This window comes from Patiria miniata, unplaced genomic scaffold (assembly GCF_015706575.1).
Source record: "Patiria miniata isolate m_02_andy unplaced genomic scaffold, ASM1570657v1 HiC_scaffold_5, whole genome shotgun sequence".
Taxonomy (NCBI): Eukaryota; Metazoa; Echinodermata; class Asteroidea; order Valvatida; family Asterinidae; genus Patiria; species Patiria miniata.
Genome location: NW_024037072.1, coordinates 10,365,038 through 10,387,988, shown reverse-complemented (window position 1 = coordinate 10,387,988; position 22,951 = coordinate 10,365,038). Strand labels below are relative to the sequence as shown.

Below are 22,951 nucleotides of genomic sequence, written 5' to 3'. Positions count from 1 at the left end.
AATTGAACACAATGGGATAGACACCATGGGACACCATGGGAAATCGCTTGTGAGAATCGCTTCAATAACGAGTGTTGTAATTGCAATTTTTTGAAATTTTCTGTTGATAAGTGAAGTCATGAAGCATACAGTATTTTTTATGTGAAAAATGTGTCATTCAAAGAACTTTGGATAATATTGATTCATTTGTTATTATGGTTGGAAACATTTATGAGAAAATAAATTGGGTACACTGTGATAATATGGTACAACTTGGCAAGTGGTATGAAAGCAATAATGATGTAACAGTCCGCCGACCCTTCGTCCCTGCCACCAGCCGGGAGATGCCGCCGGACGGACGCTGACAGGATTAGGCTTTCCCGATGAGCGGTTACCGGGAAACCCGGGACGTTACTTCGTTTGGAGGAAGTTTACCCCCAGGCATTGCAGTGGACCAGAGATACTCTCACTCAATCACTCTCACCCTATTAGGCTCAATAACTCATAGGAGACAATGATTAAGTCACAGTCCTCTTTTCATAAGTTAACAATGGTGTTTTATTGTGTGCGCCTTAACAGGCGACTCCTAAATAGGCGTCTATCGCTAACTCTAACGTGGACACAATGTTCGCTGCTTATTCTAACTCTTTCTGGTCAGTTAACTCACCAACAAGGCAGCCCGGTGGGTCCCTCTTCTGGGTTAACTCGCTAGCGGATAATCAATCGCAGCGCTGATTATATAGAGGCTCACTTGCTTCTCTCAGTACGACTACTTCGTAGTGACGGGATGCAGAATCGTGCAGGGTACGCATCTCACCAAGGTAAGTATCTGTCTTCTCCTTCTCGGTGATCCTCACGACTTGCCCGTCAAAGAACTTCCCAAGGGGTACCTCTCCTGGTTGCCGTATCGGCTCCTCTGGTTTAGTGGCAGTGCTACACATCGACTCGACATCATCGGGGCCCTGCTGCAGTTGCCGGACCAGGCTCAAAGGTTTCCCTCCTGTCTGTGGCTCAGGCGTATTTTCCTCCGGCATGCTGTCCCACAGCATGGTAGGATAAGGTAGGTGAAACCGCTATCTCGAGGATGTCCTCACTTGCTAGGAGCGGTCCCGCATCAAACTCTGGCTGGAAAGAGCCCTGCCCTGCAGGCTCTCCATGCTCGCCTGAGGACACTGTTTCCAATGGGTGAAGCGTCGCCTCGCCTAGCTTTGGCCCTACTTCGTCAGCTGGCGCCTTCGATACCGTGGTAGGTGGAGTATTAGCCTTCTTCGTAGCCTCGCCTAGCTTTGGCTGTACATCGTGAGCTGGCGCCTTCGATACCGTGCTTTGTGGAGTCTTCGCCTTCTTCGTAGCCTTGCCACAATCTTTACTGGGAAAGTCCTCTGCCTGTTCATACTTGCATTTCTTGTCTGATGTGGCCTTGTCCTTCGATTCGGCATTGCTTTCCCTTCGGCGTCTGTCTTCGCGGGTCTCTTTTATCGCCCTCTTCCACGCGGTCGGGGTGACAGTCGCGGTAGTGCGCCTTCAAATTGTCTCGGCAATTGTTCTTGTGGGCGCAGCGCCTACACCAGTAGTACAATCGCGGCCCATGATCGGTAATTAGGTGGCGTTCTAGGCTTCTTTTGTGAAGTCTCACGTGGCACTTGGGGCACCTAGTGTGGTCCTGGTCCACCTCATCTCTGGACTTCTCTTGACTGTCTCGGCCCATGGCGAGTATGTACAGACTCTGTAGGGAAAATGCAAAAGTGGTGCATTTCATTAATGTGTGTTTTACCTTCTCTCGCTCTCACAACAATCTTTCACATCTAGCGATATCTCTGGGGCACCTTGCGATGCCTGGGGGATTTTGACGCGGTAATGGGGTCCAAGTATGGCATGTTTACCCTTCCGATTTTTCAGGCCTCAATGGGGTTTTGGGACTTGGAATCACAATCGGTGGTGTCTCCTGGGTAGGGTGATTGCCCTCTGGTGACACTCTGGGGGTGAAATGACGGCCAGTTGGGTTTGGAATTCGGCTCCCTGTCGTAGGCGTCTCTATTTGCCCGCTGGAATTGTCTTCCGCTTGTGCTGCAACGCTGGTTTCCTGCTGTTGGCTGAGTATGTCTGCATTAACCTCTGTTGTGTTCTCAATCCATGAGATGAGGGGATTTCCTATGTAGGACTTCAAGCAGTCCCGATGCACAACTTTCATCTTTCCTCCCGTTTTACGTTGAATCCGGAAGATGACATCGGACAGCTTGTGCACGATGAGATACGGACCCTCCCATCGGCACTGCAATTTAGGCGACAAGCCTTTCCTCTTTGCCGGATTGTGCAGCCACACGAAATCTCCAGCCACCAAGTTATACTTCACAGATCGTCTGTCGTAATGAGTCTTCTGCCTTCTGGCGCTCCGCTTCAGACACTCACGTGCCCTACCGTGCGCGAGTCTGAACTGCTCCCTCAGTTGTTGCGCATAGTCAGTCTCTTCGCTTTCAACCTCTTGTTGGTCGTCACGGGGTTGTTCAACAGCCAAGTCGATGGGAAGGCGCACCTCGGTCCGAGCATCAGCATATTAGGTGATTCACCTGTTGACTCCTGTGGTGAGGCACGATAGGCAAACATTGCCAGTGGAATCTTTTCATCCCAATCTCGCTGTCGTCTGTGGGGCTCTATCATCATAGAAACCATTGTGAGCAATGTACGATTGAATCGCTCAATCATCCCATCACTCTTCGGATTGTACGGCGTCGTTCGCGTTTTGTCAATGCCAAGTAGGCGACACATTCCGCGAAGACCTGGGACTCAAAATTACGACCTATGTCGGAGTGTCGAACCTGAGGCACACCATACCGGCCCACAAACTCTTTCACGAATTTATCGGCTACTGTTTTTGCCGTTTGGTCCGGGATCGGGTAGGCTTCTGTCCACTTACTCAGGTAATCGCCCACCACCAGTATATACTTGTTTCCTCTCTCGGTAACCGGTAAAGGTCCAAGTACGTCCAAGGCGACCCTTTCCATAGGTGCTCCAACCATCTTTTGCTGCAGGGGAGCTCTTCCGGTCTTTGTTGGTGATTTCTTACGGGCGCAGACATTACTCGCCTGAGGATGGACCGAACGTCTGCCGAAATTCCAGCCCATTAGAATCTCACCTTAACTTTAGCCAAGGTTTTCCTAACGCCCAAGTGTCCTCCAGATCTGTTGCCATGTAGTTGATTTACCATTTCGTCTTGGTATTTCGCTAGTAGCACCGTGAGCCATCTCGACTCGCACCCGTCGTCCGTCTCCCATTTCCGGCAGAGAACACCAAAGCGGACTTCAAGTTGGCCCCGGTGGCGCCTATAAGTCTTCGCCCTGGACGACAACGCAGACAAATCCGCCCAGTCAGGTTTTCGCTGATGTTCTTTTTTTGCTTTTATCACCCATCTGAGGTCTTCTTCCTCCAGCTGCGCCTTCCGTAACTCTTCTGAACTCAGGGTCGGTTGTGCGGTCACCACTCTCGAGTGAGATACCGCCGACGGTGTTTCTGTTTTCTTTACTTCATCGTTGTCTGTCGGTTGACATTTTGCCTGTTGTCCCTCTTCTCGGCCACATTGAGTGCAAGGCATCCGTGATTAGAGGGCGCTGCACCGTGGCGACCACTCGTCTCTGCAAAATTGTCTGTTGAAGTTTTACGTTTTTTTCCCGTTTTATGTTACTTTTGGTGTGTTTCGTGCTACCAAGTGTTGTGGTATGGCTTCAAGCTCAGTTTTAGTGTGGAAATGTGTCGTCGTGTTTCTTACTTGTGGTGTATTTCGTAGTGTTTTTACACAACCATGGGATGGAACTGGCAGTCTCTCCAGTGTACGGCCATTGCCTATTGTGTACAGCCGGGATGCTTTGTTAAAGCTCAGGTCACAGGTTATCACACCACCGAATTCCGACATACCTGAAGACTGTGCCGGCTGTATGAAAAGCCACTACAAAGGTCGCAAGCGGGGAAAAAAGGGAGGCGTACGAGTACGACTTCGACGGCGGAAACATAGCCCACCTTTACCTTCAATCATCACAGGTAACTGTCGATCTTTACGGAATAAACTGGATGAATTGCAAGCCTGTGCAAAATACCGCTATGAATATCGTGAAAGCTGTTTAATGTGTTTCAGTGAAACATGGTACAAAGATACTGATACAAGCAATAACACTGACATCGATGGATTCATTTGTGAAAGAATGGACAGAACAACGGAGTCCGGAAAATCAGCCGGCGGAGGAGTCTGTATTTACGTCAACAAGCGTTGGTGTAATAACCTAACAGTTAGAAATCGATTCTGCTCTCCAGATATTGAGCTGATTACCGTCAGTGTCAGACCGTTTTACCTGCCAAGGGAATTTACACAAATATTCATCACCATGGTGTATATTCCACCTTCAGCAAATACAGATATTGCAGCAGCTAAAATCCACGGGATAGTTCAGCAACTTGAATCACAGTCGCCTGACTCTGTGAACTTGATCCTTGGAGATTTTAACAGTTGCGACCTGAAAAATGTACTGCCTCATTACTATCAATATGTCAACATATCTACTAGAGGTGATCGGACATTGGACAAATGTTACGGAAATGTCAAAAATGGTTACAAAGCTTATGGAAAAGCGGGCTTGGGCTCTTCTGATCATTGCATGGTGCATTTAGTACCGGAATACAAACAGAAACTGAAACGGGAGAAACCAAGGGTGACTCGCATCAAGAAATGGACTGACGACAGTGTGCAGGCTCTTCGTGCATGTTTTGAATGTACAGATTGGAACATTTTTACTGAGTCAAACACACTTGATGCAGCTGCTGATGTTGTCACTGATTACATCAAGTTTTGTGAAGACATGCTGGTACCTGTCAAGGAAGTGAAAACATATCCGAACAGTAAGCCCTGGGTAAACAAGGAGATCCGGAACCTCTTGAGGGAAAAACAACAGACTTTTAAAAACGGCAACTCATCAGATAGACGGAGGATCCAAAACGAACTCTCTCAAGCGATTCGTTCAAGCAAGAAGAAGTACGGCAAGAGAGTGGAAGATCAGTTCCGTGCCGGGAATCCTAAGGAAGCATGGCAGGGCATGAGATCTATCACAGGGTCAGGGAAGAATAGTCAATCTGTAGTACCACCTTGCGACGTACCATCATTCATAGAAGATCTAAGTGACTTTTATGCTCGGTTTGACAGACTGGACTTTAGAGCCCTTCACGAAGAAGGTCGTAAGACCCTTGAGAGCCAGGTTTGTAGTAATGACTTCATAAAACTGGATGCTACTGTTGTTGAAATTACTCTTAAACGGGTAAAAGTTTGTAAATCTACAGGACCAGATGGACTCTCTGGCAGAGTTCTTAAACATTGTTATAAAGAACTTTCATCAGTTTTTTGTGACCTCTTTCAGTGGTCTTTGGATACCTGTCAAATTCCTAAACTGTGGAAATCATCAACTTTGATTCCAGTGCCTAAAAAGCCTAAGCCATCAGTACTCAATGATTATAGGCCTGTAGCACTTACGTCAATAGTAATGAAGTGTTTTGAACGCATTGTAAAGGATATTCTTGTCAGTCAAACAGGTGCCTACATTGATCCCTTACAGTTTGCCTATAGAGCTAAACGTAGTGTCGAAGATGCTATCATTACACTATTGCATAGCGTCTATAGCCATCTTGATCAACCAAGGACGTATGCTAGAACATTATTTGTGGATTTTTCTTCGGCCTTCAATCTGATCCAACCCCATGTTCTGACTGGCAAACTGAGAGGGATGAATGTGAACCCCTGTTTGATTATGTGGATCGGTGATTTTTTGACAAGCAGAACGCAAAGGGTGCGTTTCATGAATTCCCTGTCTAATGTTGTTCATAGTAATACAGGGGCTCCACAGGGGTGCGTTTTGTCCCCAGTGCTTTTTACTCTTTACACTAGTGACCTCAGAAGTGAAGACCCTATGTGTCCTATGATAAAATATGCAGATGACACCTCACTGACAGGGTTGATTAGTCATGACAATGAGACTGGATACAGGAACGAAATTGTTAAGTTCTGTAATTGGTGCAAAGATAACTTCCTAATATTGAACACGCAGAAGACGCAAGAAATTGTTTTTGATTTTAGGAAAAATCAGAATGTCATCAAACCTGTTGTTATTAGTGGTGATGAAATCCAAATTGTGACAGAGTATAAGTACCTTGGGACGTACATTGATAGTAAATTGAATTGGAATGTGAATACTCTTAAGTTATGTGCCAAGGCTAGTCAACGGCTCTTTTTCCTGCGGAAATTGAAATTATTTCATGTTAATCGTGATATTATGTTGCTTTTTTATCAGAGTGTCATACAGTCCGTTATGTCTTTTTGTTGTATCGCCTGGTTTAATGGTTTGACTGTTGTGAATTCGAACAAGTTGAAAAGGATCACTAAAATTGCCAGCAGGGTCATTGGTGTTGATGTTCTGGACATTCAATCAATGTACCACAATGCTCTTGAATCCAAACTGAGAACCATTATGCAAGACAATACTCACCCACTCCATTCGTTCATAGTACAAAACAGGTCAGGTAGAATCCGTCAATTGAATTCTCGTACAACACGACACAACCTTTCATTTTTACCCAGTGCAGTTTCACATTTTAACAAGAATTATACTAGATAATGCTGTTTTTATAATCGTGCTGTAGTGTGTTTTTAGTGCAATCAGATTAGCCCTTATTCTGTCTTATCTCATAATATTCTTATCCACCCCTCCTCACACATCTACCCATTTGTGTCAGGTTAAATTAGTAAATTGAAATCTCGTTAACACGACACATTTTTTTTTTCCCCCTTATTTTTAACCAGGGCAATCTCGTGTTTTTAATCAGACTTATAGTAGATATTATGCTTTTTAAATCGTGATGTAAATGTGTGTGTTTGTACCCCTCGTACATGTAAGTTTAAACCCTTTCCCTGTTTCCTTTTCCCCCGGTCATATCCCCCTGGCTTTCTAATCCCCCCCCCCCCCGGCTTGCCATTGTGTCCTTCCCATTTTTCGTCTTTATACATAATAGCTCTATCAATCCAGATATTTTATTTATATATTTAATCAGGCTCAATTTGTTGTTCTATTTCTGTTTACGTGTACTCTTGTCAGTGTTCTTATATTGTTACGCCTATTTGTACATTTATGTAATTTGTTTTTGTTTTGGTTTTTAATGTGAAGTTTTTAAGTGTTTTATACATCATATTTGTGTGCAGAACGAGGAGACAAGTTTCATGTTTTTACATGATGAGAATAAATAAATAATAATAAATAATAATAATAATAGACCGTCCGCATTCGTGTGAGAGCGCCCTGCTCGATGTACCACAGTGAAGTCGCCATCTCGCCATTTGTCCTTGCCGAAATTGTTTCAGGAAGACCACTACCGCCAAGAGCTCGCGCCTCGTAACGCAGTAATTGCGCTCAGCCTTGCTTAACACTCTACTCACCTAGGCGATGACTTGTTCTCGACCTTCAGTATCCAAGATGTAATCGGCATCTGCAACAGGATAGGCGAGTATAGGTGATTGTAGTAGTCTCATCTTCAGCCCCTGGAAGGCTCTTTACAGGCGCCACTCCAAAAGAAGTCTCTGGACTTCTCGGTGAGACTATGCACGGGGCGGGCAATGTCAGCAAACCCTCTGATGTACCTCTTGTAATAAGACGCCAGACCTAAAAAGCTCTGGACATCTTTTACCGTCTTGGGTGATGGCCACTCCCGTTTGGCGCAAATCTTGCGGGTCAGTAGCGATACCCTTACCCGACACGACATGCCCTAGGTACAGTACACTCCTCCTGAACAGGTGACACTTTTTAGGTTTAAGCTTGAGACCGGACGCTCGCAAGCGTTGGAATACTGTCTCGAGTCGGCTCAACTCTTCCTCCACCGTTGTTGCAAAGACGATTACATCATCCAAGTAAACCAATATGGTTTCCCAGTGAAGGCTAGCTAGCACCCGCTCCATCAGCCGTTCAAAGGTGGATGGAGCACTACATAATCCGAAGGGCATGACTCGCCAGGAGTACAAACCACCTCGGACTACGAATGCCGATTTCTCTCTCGCATCATCGTCGAGCTCCACCTGCCAATACCCGGACTAAGGTGGAAAACCACTTGCTGCCAATAGGGTGTCCATGGACCCGTCGATGCGGGATATATGGGAAGGCGTCCTTGATGGTTACCGCATTTAGGCGCCGGTAGTCTACACAAAAGCGTTGGCTGCCGTCCTTCTTCTTAACGAGGACCACATTTGATGCCCAAGGACTTTCTGTCGGCTCTATCCTACCCTCCCTAACCATTTCCTGGATTTGCCGATTTATTTCGTTCTGTTCACTTGGAGGAAAACGCCTGGGCCGCTCCTTGATAGGATGCGCTTCGCCTGTGTTTATCCTATGTCGGACCAGGTCTGTACGTCCGATATCTGTGTCGCTCCTTGCAAAAACGTATTGGTATGTCCGCAAGAGTTCACCTACTTTCCCATGGTACTTCCTCTCCACATCTTGGATGCTACGGTTGTACAGATCCTTAAGGTGTTCGGGGACATCTACCTGCCCCGTCTCAGTAGGCGGTGTCAGCCCATTCTCTACTTCATCATTCCCAACAGGCGTTAGGAAGCCTACCATAGTACCTCGCCTCACAACACATTCCCTCTTTCCAGGGTTGAACACACACACGGGAAGCAACTCTTCTCCTGGGTTCACAAGAACACGCGCAACGATCATGCCCTTGTCTGCCACCTCACTTCGATCAGATGGCTCTATAAGACCCAGCTGACTCCTGACGCTCTCACCTGTCACAACCCAGGCACTAATGCTTCATGTCCTGCGGAAACCCTCGTTGTTTCTCCTATGATTACCCTTGCACATAGGCCTCCTCCATTTAGGTCATTGCATGTTATTTTCTCCCCATTTAGTTTCAGTTCAAGAGAGTGGAAGTCCAAGGAACCCTGCGTTGGCAACAGGAAATCCATTCCCAGGATTCCTTCAACTTCACCTATTTTGCCGAAAACAGCCGGAACGGGACACGTCGTCCTTCCAATTTGCACTTCTACCCAGGCTCTTCCGAGAGTTTTCATGTTGCTACCGTCAGCGTTACGAACTCCTGTACCTCCACTCTCCAGCTTAGGTCGTTTCTCAATGGGAATCATGTAGTAAAACTCTAGCTGACGATAGGACGGTGTCCGTCGCACCTCTGTCCACCAAGAGGTTTGCCTTGACTCCCCTTATAAACGCCTGAACAAATAGTCCAGCGCGCGCCCTTTGGCCAACGGTAGGCTTCACATCTCTCCCATCTCTACTTGGTCTCTCGTGGTTGTCTCCGTTCTGGTGTTTCGGCCCGTCTATTTCTCCAGCTGTCCCTCTGGCCTTGGAGCCAGCTGGCTGTCGTTTCCCGACGCCTGTCTGTCGATGTCATTGCACTTGAAGCACACGTCTTGGGGAGTTGCCTTGCGCCTGGCAGCAATCCTCGGCCCTCTAGGCGCTCCTGGGTTTCGCTTTGACTTCATGTCATCTAGCATTTTTGTCATCATTTGGAGCCACTCCTTAACTTCTTGGTCACTTGCACTCTGAAAAAAAATGACTCCTTTGCTTGACTACTACTCTCCTGAACTTCACTCTTGACCTCCTCCAAACCCAACCCAATCGACGCGACCCGGCCCGGGTCTGACATTAGTGGCCGCAGCCGCTATACATCAAGAGTGTTAATTTGACCCAACTACTCTCCCGAACTTCACTCTTGACCTCCTGCATAGGATCGTTAGATATCCCGTCTACTGCTCGGGCGTACTTGACTCGTCTGTCACTCCGTTGTTCTTCAATCTTAAGGAAGCTCTCTGTGCTTAAGGCGGCGCGGATGGCTTCATCCAGTGACGACGGTCCTGCCCTGAACACTCCTTCGCGGATGGCTTGCTCCCAAATTGCGTCTGAAAAATGACCCCTAGCTAGGCGATCTCGCCCGTCGTCTGTCAATTCTGGATAGGCGAGTGCCGACAGGTCACGTATGGATTATCCCAACTCGTGCAACGTCTCCTTATCTCCTTGACGCCTGTGGCGAAGTTCCACTAGGTGATTTTCCGCCAGTTGTCCGGGGCCAAATCGCTTTTCAAGGAGACCCATCAGCTCAGTATAGGTAACGTCTTTGCCGCTGGAAGCGAGGTTCCCAAGCACTTTCACTGCCTCGCTTTAAAGACTCGCTGCAAGGAAAATGAAGTGAAAATTTTCCTTGCAGCGAGTCTTTAAAGCGAGGCAGTGAAAGTGCTTGGGAACCTCGCTTCCAGCGGCAAAGACGTTACCTATACTGAGCTTGACTATCGGTCCAAGCATTTGCCAGTTTACACGCCTTGAAGTGTTGCTTATACTCCCTCCAAGGGGTCTTCCCGTTGAATCGGTCTGGTAGGATGTTCGGCCGCTTATTAGTACTAGTGCTCGACTCGCAGCTGCCCTTCTCCTTCAGGTTTTCTCCCTGACGCCAAATGGATCCAGCTTGCCTCCTTCGAATTTGGCGCTGTGATTCACTCGCAGAGAGACATCTTCTATTGCACTCGAGGGCGAAACTTCACTGTCACATCTGGAAGGTGTCCATCCTATAAGGTTGCTGGTTTCAGCTGTAGGCGTCGATGAAGCTGGTTGCGTAAGCACTGGGGTAGGTGGAGGTGCGAATGTGTTAAATTTCCTTCTGGGTTTTGGAGTAGGTGGAATTCTTGACCGCAGAACAGGCGCTGACATCACCGAACCCCGATGTCCAATGTTGAGTATCTTGAGTAGTTCTTGTACTTGAAGTTGTAACCGGTAGTTTTCAGCCTTGAGTTTCTCTCTCTCGTGGGTCGCTCGCTGGAGATCGCTGTCAATCTGGTCGACCTCCGACAAATCGCCATCAAAATCAATGAGGCTGACAGCCATGACGCCTAGGTACGTGAAGTACTCCTTCACACTCTATCGATGATTGATGGTGACTGATGATAACTCACAGGAGACAATGATTAAGTCACAGTCCTCTTTATATAACTTAACAATGGTGTTTTATTGTGTGCGCCTTAACAGGCGACTCCTGTATAGGCGTTTATCGCTAACTCTTACGTGGACACAATTGTTGGCTGCTTATTCTAACTCTTACTGGCCAGTTAACTCACTGACTGACCACTCACTCACGAACTAACATGTGTCATGCGCTTCTGCTGCTTGTGACTCCACTGGTGACTGACCGAGTGAGTGAGTGTCACGCGCGCGGCTGACGCACCCTTTTATACCCGCGGGCAGTGCGTGCATAGACAGTAGTAGCGCAGAGACCACCGACGAGGGCACCAGTACCCTAGACTTGAACTATGTCCAATGTTTTGTTACAATGACAACATTGGTCATAGAGTGCACAAGCCACTCCTATATACCTGGAACAACCCCCATTGGGGTTCCATGATGTGATTTACCTATTCGGTGAATAGCACAAAACACACACGGTTAAAATGTATTAAGAAAGTTGTTATTGAAAAATACCACGGAGCAATTTGGAATCTTTTTAGAAATGATAGGAAACCATTCATGGGAAAAAAACCCATATAAAATGTCCCATGGTAAAAAGCCAATGGGAAAAATCCCATGCTACATGGTGTCCAATTCACCATGCAATTCCCATGGGGACCTATGGGAAAATTGGGAACTACATGGGAGAATTCTGTAAGGGTGTACCTTTCTGACTGACCGATTTGCTGATGACCCCACCCAAACCCAACCCAATCGACGCGACCCAGCCCGGCCCTAACTGACCGACTGACATTATACTGTCACGACTTACTATCTGGCAACTGAATGACTTGTGACATAAATACTTGGCTACGTACGGCTTGAAGTTACAAACATGTCATGGTAAAAGTGGTCGCAGCCGCTATACATCAAGAGTGTTAATTTGACCCAGAAAAGGTGTCATCTTTGACCAAGAAAAGGGTTAGGCCACATCCTGTGTTCCTTGTCAAGCTGACAAGGACGCGTTGTTTCGAGTGCAGACACGTGTGTAATTTCAAGCCGTAGCCGCGTAATTTGGACACCCCACAAGACTGGTTTTAATTTTCGACTGAGATCAGGCGAAATCAGGGCAGTTATGTTCTATCATGAGTGAACAGATGGCTAGATAGGCCAATCCGCGCTGAGTTCCATGGACATGTAGACAAGGATCAGTGGATGTACCAGTTGGTGGATGTGAGATAGTTGGATCGGAATGTAATGGCTGAGCTGCCAACGTACACTGCTGTAGATGTCCTGACGGCCCACAGGTTACAGAGCCGTTGTGTATGGGGCGTCACATGCCACTGTTCTGAGCTGTTTATTAATCCCAGGTGTCAGGGTGTTGTTTAAAGCCGTTAAGCTATTGTATAAGCCTTAACCTTTGTCCGGATTTTTAAACCTGAATAGCCAATACTGTCCGCATTTATGTTCCTATAAAACCTCCATGCCTGGCTTTTCTTTCTGATGTTAAGCTATTGTATAAGCCTTAACCTTTGTCCGGATCTTTTACCCTGAATAGCCAATACTGTCCGCATTTATGTTCCTATAAAACCTCCATGCCTTGCTTCTCTTTCTGATGTATTTAATGATCCCCATATTTTAATAAATAGCCAAGACCAGCCTTTTCCCAGACACTCTGTATACATTGTAACACAGAACCTTGGAAGAAACCACAGCCTGATGACCACTAACACGTGTCCCTACATCATGTTACCCCCCATGCAGACCCTCCTATAACCCTAAAGGGGCCGGGGGCAGAATCCGCCCCCTCAACTTTTTCCGCGATAGCTTTAAACAAAATTTGCGACCCGAGCTGGTCTGACTTTTTAGCCTCGAGCCATGCGCATCTTTTGATACCAAAAACATATGAATCGGACAACGAGTTGCCACGCAGCGAACATTTTTCCGGCGCTAGTACGCGCCGTGAAAAATGAATTCCACAACACGTGGTCTACACAGAGCAGAATTACCATTCATGAATATGAATAATTAATTAGCAATAATTCAAAACCCTTTGACCTATAGTCATGAAATGTCTTGTATATGTTCATGATAAGTCGTTCTATGCATGTACCGAGTTTCAAAATGTTTCGTCACTTGATGGCCGAGATCGTGGGGGGGGGGGGGTTCCAGAAACCGCCCCCCCCCCCCCCCCCCGGCTGAGAGATGATCAAAATAGCCAGGCCCTTTTAGGGTTAATGCCCTTTAATTATAATTCACTGTCTCTTCCTTAACCCTTTGGCTCCCAGGAGAATAAAGTACCATGAGTCTCCATTACCAGGAGCGTTTGGAAACATTTCATTGTGTAGCGCCCTCGCATTTCATGCATGGAGGACAGAGCCAATAGTCTTGTGCCCTAGACCTGACAATTATTCCCGACGCTCACGTCTAAATTGTAGGTCAGGCAGCCTCCGTGGCTAAAAAATAAACATGACGACATTGACGGCCCTTTTTCAAAGCTCGGCTCCGTCTCCGATTTCACTTTATCACTTATAGATTTTTACTGTTCTGATCAAATTTGTAAATAAACCACTTGCTTTATAATATCATAAAGTTACGATAATACTGTTTGATTTTTCTGTGAGATAACATTGACTAATGTTGATCTGGAATCTTCAAAATTAGGCACCCAAATAGCACTGTTAGCAGGTTGAGCCGAATGAAGACCGAGTTTTGGAAAATCTCGGTAACGGTCGTCAAATTCAAAATAGTCCATGACGCAGCAAAAAGTTCGCCCATACGATTCGAGTATACTTGATGCACAAAATCGTCGTTGAATTCCAAGTTTTCGTAATAATAATAGAATTTAAAATAAGTAATTAGCAGTTAATTAAGCCTATATTATACTCGGAAATACTCGGGCGCTATCCAATTGTCGACGAAATGAACTCGGCAAACCTCGGACATTTTCGGAAAAAGGAGGAATTCCTCCCGTTTTAGTCACGTGACGTAAATTGTAATACAATGTATTACCGGAGGCTACCTGACCTAGATTCATCAGGAATAGTCAGAATCTTTTGGTCTGGGAACCAGACTACAGAGCCCATTGCTTGCCCAGCAATGTAAACAATATGTGAACTTCTTAACCGCCTTCATGTTTATTACCCTTAATGTGTTTACCAAGATTATGTAACCGGACACGCGCAAGTTCAAGCCCCCCCCCCCCCCCCCGTTCAATGTTGTTGGAAATCGGGCGTTCAGGCAGACTGGTCAATTCCCCTAGCAACATTGCATGGGGGGGGGGGGCAGGAATAATGTTTATATTCACATAGTTGAGTAGTCTGTTTGATATGCTTCAACCATGGAGTTATAACAATACACAACGCATGATGCCAGAAAGACATTTCGTCGAGAGGGGGCGCTATTTACATTTTCGCAAAATGCAGAATGGTTTGGTACCAAAAGGAAGAAAGTGGTGTCGACTTTGGTGCCAAAAGGAGCCCTGGGAGTGAAAGGGTTAAGAAGTCAGACGTACCTCTTCAGACTTCCTTATAACTTAATTGGCTCGAGCTAGATCTCTTTCCTGTATTTCTCCATTGTCATTCGCTCCAGTCCGCACCTCAAACAAACTCAAAGTAACCAAAACACTGGAACCGGTAAAGTAATCTACCACCCAGGCAAATGTTTAGTGTAACACTGTCTTTACAGTTTTTGTTTGGCCAATGTGCGAGCGCTTCCTACTTGTAGCTCGACGTAGAGGAGCTATTTTGGTATGCGACGGTATGGCACAGGAACTGCATGACCTGCCCATACTGCTACTACTAATAATAACAATATATTATTTTTATTGAACCCATTCCATTCAATGTACACAAACGCATAACAATTATAAAAAAACTTTAATACGTTGAAAAAAGAACAATGATAAATCGCTGAAAACATTGGTAAGTTATTACAGTATCACAAATTATTCGGTAAAAAGCTCGAAACTTCACTTTAAACTAAAAATACAATACAATAGAATAGAATACAAATCAATCAATAACAGGTTTAACTATTTGACAGTAAATTCCTTACATTATCTAAAGAGAACATCTTTTCCAATTATATAAAGCTTATAAGATATTGCTTTCGGTAGCACCATGCGATAAATATGACCCTCAACGTTTCGGACAGTATGCTCTGCCCGTCGTCAGGAGACTGAGGGATTCGAACGGTGAAGCGGGGTTATATGGTGCCTCATACAGGACGTACGTGGGGGTGCTGGATGATCAGTGAGGCGTGTCAGTCTGAAGGAAGGGCGTGATGAAGGGAAGGTTGTCAAGGGTATAGGGGACCCCAACGATGGAGAACTAATTTGTCCTTTGGGTATAGGACTTCGAGGTCAGGATGGGGTACCAGTTGTCACTGATAGAGAAACCGACGTCTTTGGGAACCGCGTGTTGTTTTTGACGGTTTCAATGGCTTCTCTGATGCGACTTGGGTAGCCTACGACCAGGTTCCAGTTGATCTGATGGTCTCCAGTTGATTTTTACTGTTCTGGTGATTGGTCAAATACTGTTATCCGGCCGTTAGGTCATACTATTTTATTTCTTTTGTTATCGTTTAAGTGTTCTTCTTATATTGTTTTATGTTTTGAATTACTGATTATAATTTGTATATTGTCCGATTTTCAACCAACACAGCCCCTTGAAAATCAACCTCGGTTGAATGGTTTACTGTGTATAAACACGTTAAAATAATGGAATAATAAAATAATAAAATAGTCTTCGCTGTTGGAGTGTTTGACTGTGGATGACTTATCAAAGTCTCCCTTTGTGCCTCGGGCTTTGTGTTCATTGAATCTGGTGGGGAGGTCCCTGCGAGTCTCGCCGATGCACACTCTGCCACCGTTGGATCCTGCCAATTTTAGACTTGTTAACCCTCAGGGTGCATTCGTAGCCCCCTCCAGTGTGAATACACCCTACATCACAGCAGTGAACAATTGTTTGTGTCTTTCCAGCAAGTCGAGAGCATAAAGTAAATTGATATTTTCTGCACCTATCATATTTAGGCCTATTTATTAGTTGAATAACATCCGCCACTCACAATTAACCCTTCACATTCCTTTTAGATACCATTGTCCGGTTTATTTCCAAACAGATAACAATTTTCCAGTAAGGCTTGTTGGTGGAACTTCGGGACGGAACGGCGCACTCGAAATAAACTTCCGAGGTGATTGGGGAAGTGTATCGTCTGACAAGTGGAACGCCTTGCAGGATGCCAGTGTGGTTTGCAGAGAGCTGGGCTTCAACGGGTCGCATATATCATACGCCCTCAGTCGTCGATTCGTTAGTTCATCGCTCCTCCAAGGTGTTGAATGCAGTGGGGAGGAGATGGTTCTTGCTGATTGCGCTATCGATGGTTGGTTACCGGCTATATTTTCCTACCGAGTTTTCGTGTCTTGTGGAATTGGTAATTGTCTTGTTTTCCATTCTTTTTAAATACATGTAATATAATTATTTTTATTGAAGAAAATTGAACCTCCTAAACATTTTAACCATACACGGAGAAATTCAGGGGGATAGGATGTGGCCCAATATGCACTCTAAAAAAGCATTAGTCAGATTTGACCAGAAACCAGTCAAATTTGACTAGCCATTCAGGGTCAGCTGGGTGCAACTGAAAATCAGTCAATCTGACTAAATTTTTCCAGTCAGTATTATTGACTTTGGAAAAATAGTTATGCAAGAAACTGAAATTGGAGTCGAACCCAACTACTTTTTCTAGTCAAAATATGAAGCTTTGCATGTTTAACTAAATTCCTAGTCAATTTTCAATAACTAGGAAAACCAGTCAATATTTTGACTAAGTTGTTTTTTGAGTGTGTGTTCGAGGGTAATATTCACGTCATGGTTTCGTAAAGCTCATAATGCTGACCCGGCCAAAAAAAAATCAAAATTATTTGCATTGCAATACAAATCGTTACATTTCAAATATTACAGCACCAGACCTTGTCCAATTTAACTGAATTATGACCACATTTCAAACAGATGACGAAACATTCTTGATCGTTCGACTGGTGGATGGGCTGTCTTCTACCCAGGGACGGCTGGAGGTTAACTTTGACGGCCATTGGGAAAATATAAACAGTAAAAACTGGGATGATGCAGCCACCAGTGTTGTGTGTAGACAACTGGGACATTACGGCCATAATGTATCCGTGCAATGGGACTTCTTTGGGCGGGGTGAAATGCGCGCATTGATTCCATACCGGTTCGAGTGCAGAGGTGACGAGGCCACACTTGCAGAGTGCCAGATGAGTGATGATGGCGTCGAATACTATGGAAGTTCAGTGGGAATAGTGTGTCAGGCAGGTGAGTTTTGTTTCTGCAGTGGCGTACTTGGGGAGGTGGCCCATCCCAATCCCCGCTGGAGGTCTGCCTCCCCTTGTGCAACATTAACCTTTTACAAATTGTATCTAATAATAAAAAATATATTGAAGTCCCCTTTACAGAAAATGAGCTCCCTCTTAAGAGCCCCCCCCCCCCCTGCAATACTGACCCCAGATTGTATTGTCGTTTCCATCGGCTTTCTCGTATCGTAGCCGAGCGGTTAAAGCGTGGAGCTACGGAGTGGAAGGTTGGCGGCTCGAATCCCTTTCGGACCAAAAAATGGAAAACTCTCTTTGACGACCCAACAGTAAAATGGGTACCTGATTCGTTCAGGGAAGGTAAGACGGCGAGAGGAGAGGACTGGGCACCGCCATTCATATGCTGCACCCAAGACACAGTAGACCTCTACCAAGCTCAGTAAGAGATTCCTCCTCTGCAAGCCTGGTCTTGCTTAGGGCTGCGAAGTCAATGCTGTAACGTGAAATTCCTTTGGCGACTTAGGCTGTTCTCCTCTGTGGTCTTCCTGACTTGTCCCTGTCCGTAAGAGTGCGTACTTTCCATGTTCCAATAAGTAGTTTCATTCTCTTTTTGTTGTCAACCGCATCAATGGATTATCTTCCTGATGCTCGTGGGGCAGGCGAAGTTAAGACCACCTTTTATAGACCTCTCCTAAAACGGTGAGCAGCGTTATCCTGAAGATATCTGTTTAGTCTCACTTGATACTGCCGGACTCCTCCGCTGACCCCGGGTACCAAGAAGAACGACCACTGGTCCAATGCCCACCTGTACGTGCAGGTTCGTAACTTCAACTCTCCGTTGTCACCTCCACCTGTTGCTTCGCCACTCCAACATTTCTGCAGGACTTGTACAGTAGGGTTAAGGCCGAAAGTGCACAACGAAACATGTACTCGAAAGATATTTAAGTTTGAACGACTTTGCACAGGGGCAATCCAAGTATCTGAAGTCGGGGTCCAGTGGCAAGAAAATCGTTATAGCTGGAGAACTCTTTGGCTGAATTGGATGGTCGTGATATTACGACCTCGGCACTGTACTCATTGATGTGCTGCTGCGATGCCTTTCCAGCCGTTGAGTCTCGGGGATTTCCTCTGCCTGGTCCGCCAAGGCAGTCTTCACAAGCTGGGATTGCAGATCCCTTATCACAGTTGTTTTGGAATCCATCGGCTACCCTCACCTGGTTTAGCCGGCCTGTCAAAGCTATTGCCTGGGGTGTGGCCATTACCGCATGCAAGTACACATGTGAGAGCTGGGTTGCCAGCCTGGACCCATGAAAACCACTTGGAGAAGTGTGACAATACTACCTTTAGAGGTGGATCCCTCTGTTACAACCCAACACAACCCCAACCACGGAGAGGGTCTACCCGATGTTCCCCAATACTTGTGTTCCCCAATACCGATGTTCCTAAAATCCTTAGTCCTGATTCAGGTTAGGGTTAGGGTTGGTGAACATTGGTATTTGTGACCATAGGTATTGGGGAACATAGGTATGCACCCCCAGGGAGGTGCACCAACCGCATCCACCTCTTTCACGACGCCACGGTAGAAGTACTCTCATGTGGTGAACTTTCCAAGAGTTTTAATATTTCAAACGGGGTGAAGCAGGGCTGTGTACTTGCTTCGGTACTTTTTTCACCTGTTTTTTTGCTGTGAGAGAACTGAATATGGGGGTCTACCAAAGGTACCGCCTGGACGGGTTACTGTTTGACCGCGTTACCCGTATGGACGAGTCCAGGATTCCACGGCAGATATTCTACGGAGAGCTGCAGATGGCAGACGCAGACAGGGTTGCCCGAGGAAGACGTGCGAGCACCACCTCAAGTCCATGCAACCTGAAGTGGGCAGACCTCCATCCACGACGCTTTGAACCTGCTGCCCTAAACCGAACTAACTGGCGTACATTAACCATGAAAGTGGCAATGAACCTCGAGGCCGATCGTTGTCTGCGCTCGCTGCTGCACGTGACCGGCGACACAGATTAGCATCTGCCCCTTTCCTGACAAGCGGTGTCACGTGCCATATTTCTTATCGCCTCTGCGCATCAAAATACGGCCTGCCAAGCCATATGCGCACCCGCAGACGATAACTGCAGAACGCATCGTCTTTCTCGGTTCTCGAGATACAGCAACCGATCGTAGCGTGAAATAAATTGAATTCCTGTCTTCTTTTGTTGCAAAATGCCAATAAGAGAGACACAAACACATGATTCCTATATCTCAGAAAACAAAGAAACTTTTTTCTTCCTCAGCCAACAACACTCGAACTAAACAAAACGACACAGCTGACGCCACAGCAACTCACATCGGACTTAACTTATACACCGTGTTGCATCGCCCACTCGCCTGGGCGTCTGGCCAAACCCTTCCGCGTAACTGAATAAAAGAGACCAAATTGATAATCTATTTGCATAACCTAATTTCTGGAGAGCGCTTGTATACTTGCCACCACATTGTCAATCAACTATACCGGCAGTATAGTCCACCAATACCGGCGGTATTGGCGGTAGCAAGAAATAAACGAAAAGAAAAATACTCCCCAAACGTGTCTGTTAAAATATATTTATCACGTTTGACAGTAGCTGGCAGGACAGGGCTGCGTACAGAAAAGGGTGTTATTTTGTTTCCACACTGTTTACCTAATTATCGTCTTGGTATGAAGTGTGTATAGTTGAGACTGTCGAGTCCTGCACCAGTGCCCCGAATGAGACTCACAAGTTTATTACAACTCGTATCAAAACCCAAGACAAGTCACAAGCTTATTCAAATGGACTGTGACTAGCGACGTACCTCGTTTCTAACTTGTGGGGGCACAGCGAGGCACTGATTGTGGCAAAGGTATTTCTTTACAGTCTTAGAACCGCCTTTGCCCTGGTCCTTATGACCTAATTGTAAATTAAATTGTGATTTGATTGTGAACTGGCGTGTGATGGACTTGATATAAAGTGAAAAAATAACAGATTTTTTTTTGTTCATTTCGCAAATTTAAAGTTGAAGAGCACCCAGTTCGACTTATTGGTGGTCATTCCAACGTATCGGGGTTGGTCGAAGTTTTCTTCAATGGTGACTGGGTAGCCGTGTGTATGAATGACAACACTGGTGAACTGTACGGACGTGTAGTCTGCTCACAACTCGGTTACGACGGACCAAGCGTGAGCACGAACGAACAGTTCTTCACTGGTGGGCACGGAGCTTTGGTTAAGTATGGTATGGATGCTGTACAGTGCGCTGGAAACGAGACTAAGCTGGTGGATTGCGCCTTCAAAGACTGGGGAACTCGTAGGTGTCCATCCTATTCTCTCGGCGTTGTGTGTCAATCAGGTATGAGCCTATAACATGGATAATGCATTTATGTCTTTGCTGTTTCCGGAGGGCCAGCCTATACAGGGTGTCCCACATAAATGGTAACTTCCAGGGACATTGATATCTTGGATGCACACATCTGGTCATGCATCACTGAGTTCCATTGTTTTGACAAATGGTGTGTAATAACCTTTTCAGGACAGTTTGAGTAAAACATTGAAAACACAGCCACATCTAAGCCACATCTGAACAAAACAGATTTTCCAACATTAGGTTTCGCAAGCGAACGGATACGCTTACACTTACGCTGAGCCATCCGTACCCGTTTTTTACTTACGTGTAGCGAGCGAGATATGCGTGTCGTCTGCACGTTTAGTGGATAGTGAGTGGCGTATGACGTCATACGTGCAGACGACATGCATATCTCGCTCGCTACACGTAAGTAAAAAACGGATACGGACAGCTAAACGCAAGTGTAAGCGTATCCGTTCGCTTGCGAAACCTCCCTGATATCTTGTGATGCCGCATCGCGAGTTAAATTTCGAACATTAAGGAATGGTACATGCATTTTCTAACATCAAGGGAAGGGGGCACAAGACGGTGCCCCAGCCGACATACTAAATGCTGTCAGGAATCGCTTTCAGGAACTTTCGGGGACACAGTAATGTCACTGAATCATTCCTTGGAATGACCTTCCACATGACATAATTTGACACCTTGAGATTTTTTTAGGGGGGGGGGGAGAACAAAAGAACAATGTTTTTTGCAATCAACTCCCCGACCTTCAGGATTTGCAGTCCTGCATTTTGCACGAGGTGGACAACCTGCAATGGTTACTTAGATGGCATAATGGGCCACGGAAGATATGCGCCACTGCTGAAGACTTTGTGTAAAAAAGGCAGGTGGACATAATGTGGAGGGTGATGTATGTAGTAAGGTCTTGAATCCTGAATGGTTGAGATTATCAATTGACAAAAATTGTGTGTGTTCATGATTTCATAAATTAACATTTCCCATTGAAACGTCTTATGTCTGGCTGTATTTACAATGTTTTAGCCTAAGCTTCTAAAGAAGCTTTTTACATACCATCTTAAAAAGCAATGGAAATCAGTGACGAATGACCAGATGTGTACCTCCAAGATATCAATGAAACACATAGTTTATGATAAAACCATACTTGTAGTCATAAACATCATAGTTTGTTAATATTGTCCCTTTTTGTGGGTTACCTTTGGGGGGGACAACCTGTATAGTCCACCTGTACCTATCTCACTGACCGACTCACTCATTGACTGACTGACTGACTGTCACTTGTCACTAAGCCTGCTTGTTGGCTGGTGAAAGCCGGGCAGTCTCATTGTAATAGATTACCTCCATATTAGGCTAAATCCAGTCCATTGTGTACACAAGATGCATGGCAAGACTTCCAGTTCTTAGGGTTATGTTCGATTCTGAATGAACGTTTATGCGCTCAAGGTGTTAGCATGTGGCCTAAGAAACGGGAATACGCACAGTTGCTCTTAACGTTAACTTCTTTAATCAGACATGTTGGGCAAGTGCATAGCGCCCTTATGAGACGGGTGAAGATGTGACACAGGGATCAGCTTTACTAGGCTTGCTTTGCTTCAACAAATGTTGATTTTTTTTTCGACGCGTCCAAAATGAATTGCAAGTGACTACTCGTCCTCTTTTCAAAGCATCCTTGTTTAAATCGTTGTTCTACTTTTGAATATAATAATACTGTGACGAAACTTGGAGGTCTAAGGACTTAAAATTAGTGCGATGGCTTCTGCTCACCGGACACAATTTAACAGATGAAAAGAACGGGCCAGTGACTGGGTGTAACAGAAAATTTGGGGAAACATTGCCCGAACACAGATGAAATAAAGGGAGAAGATGGAAACGAAATATACCGTCTTGGGACTCTCTGATCATTTAATAATTACATTTCCATAACCAATCATTCATAAGGTCTACACTTACAATGCATAAGTCAGTGTTCCATTTTTTTCTGGTCTGAGGTGATGCGCATCCGATTCGAATCGTAGATGGCATGTCAGATACGGCTGGTCGTGTTGAGGTACTGTTCAAGGGAAAATGGGGAGCTATATGCAGCGATGGATGGGATAACGCAGATGCTAGCGTAGTATGCCGGCAGCTAGGCTACTTCGGCCCAAACGTCTCGGTGATTGTTCCACTGTACTACGGCTCAGACTTACCACTTTATCTTACCAATGTCGGCTGCAAGGGTCACGAGGACAAGCTCACGAACTGTCCTCTCCGATGGTGGAGTGTTCCATGTTTCACACTTGCAGGTGTACGATGCCAAGCAGGTGAG

The 22,951-nt window shown here is 45.7% G+C and overlaps 1 protein-coding gene across 1 annotated transcript in view; it reads left to right on the top strand.

Annotated features, from left to right (window-relative positions):
• Positions 1–22,951, top strand: part of LOC119741459 — a 59,424-nt gene that overhangs the window by 14,469 nt on the left and 22,004 nt on the right. Inside the window, exons 3-6 of the mRNA XM_038217214.1 lie at positions 16,068–16,379; positions 16,958–17,281; positions 20,302–20,631; positions 22,635–22,946. Coding sequence (XP_038073142.1) covers positions 16,068–16,379; positions 16,958–17,281; positions 20,302–20,631; positions 22,635–22,946 — 1,278 coding nt within the window. The remainder of the gene's footprint in view (positions 1–16,067; positions 16,380–16,957; positions 17,282–20,301; positions 20,632–22,634; positions 22,947–22,951) is intronic.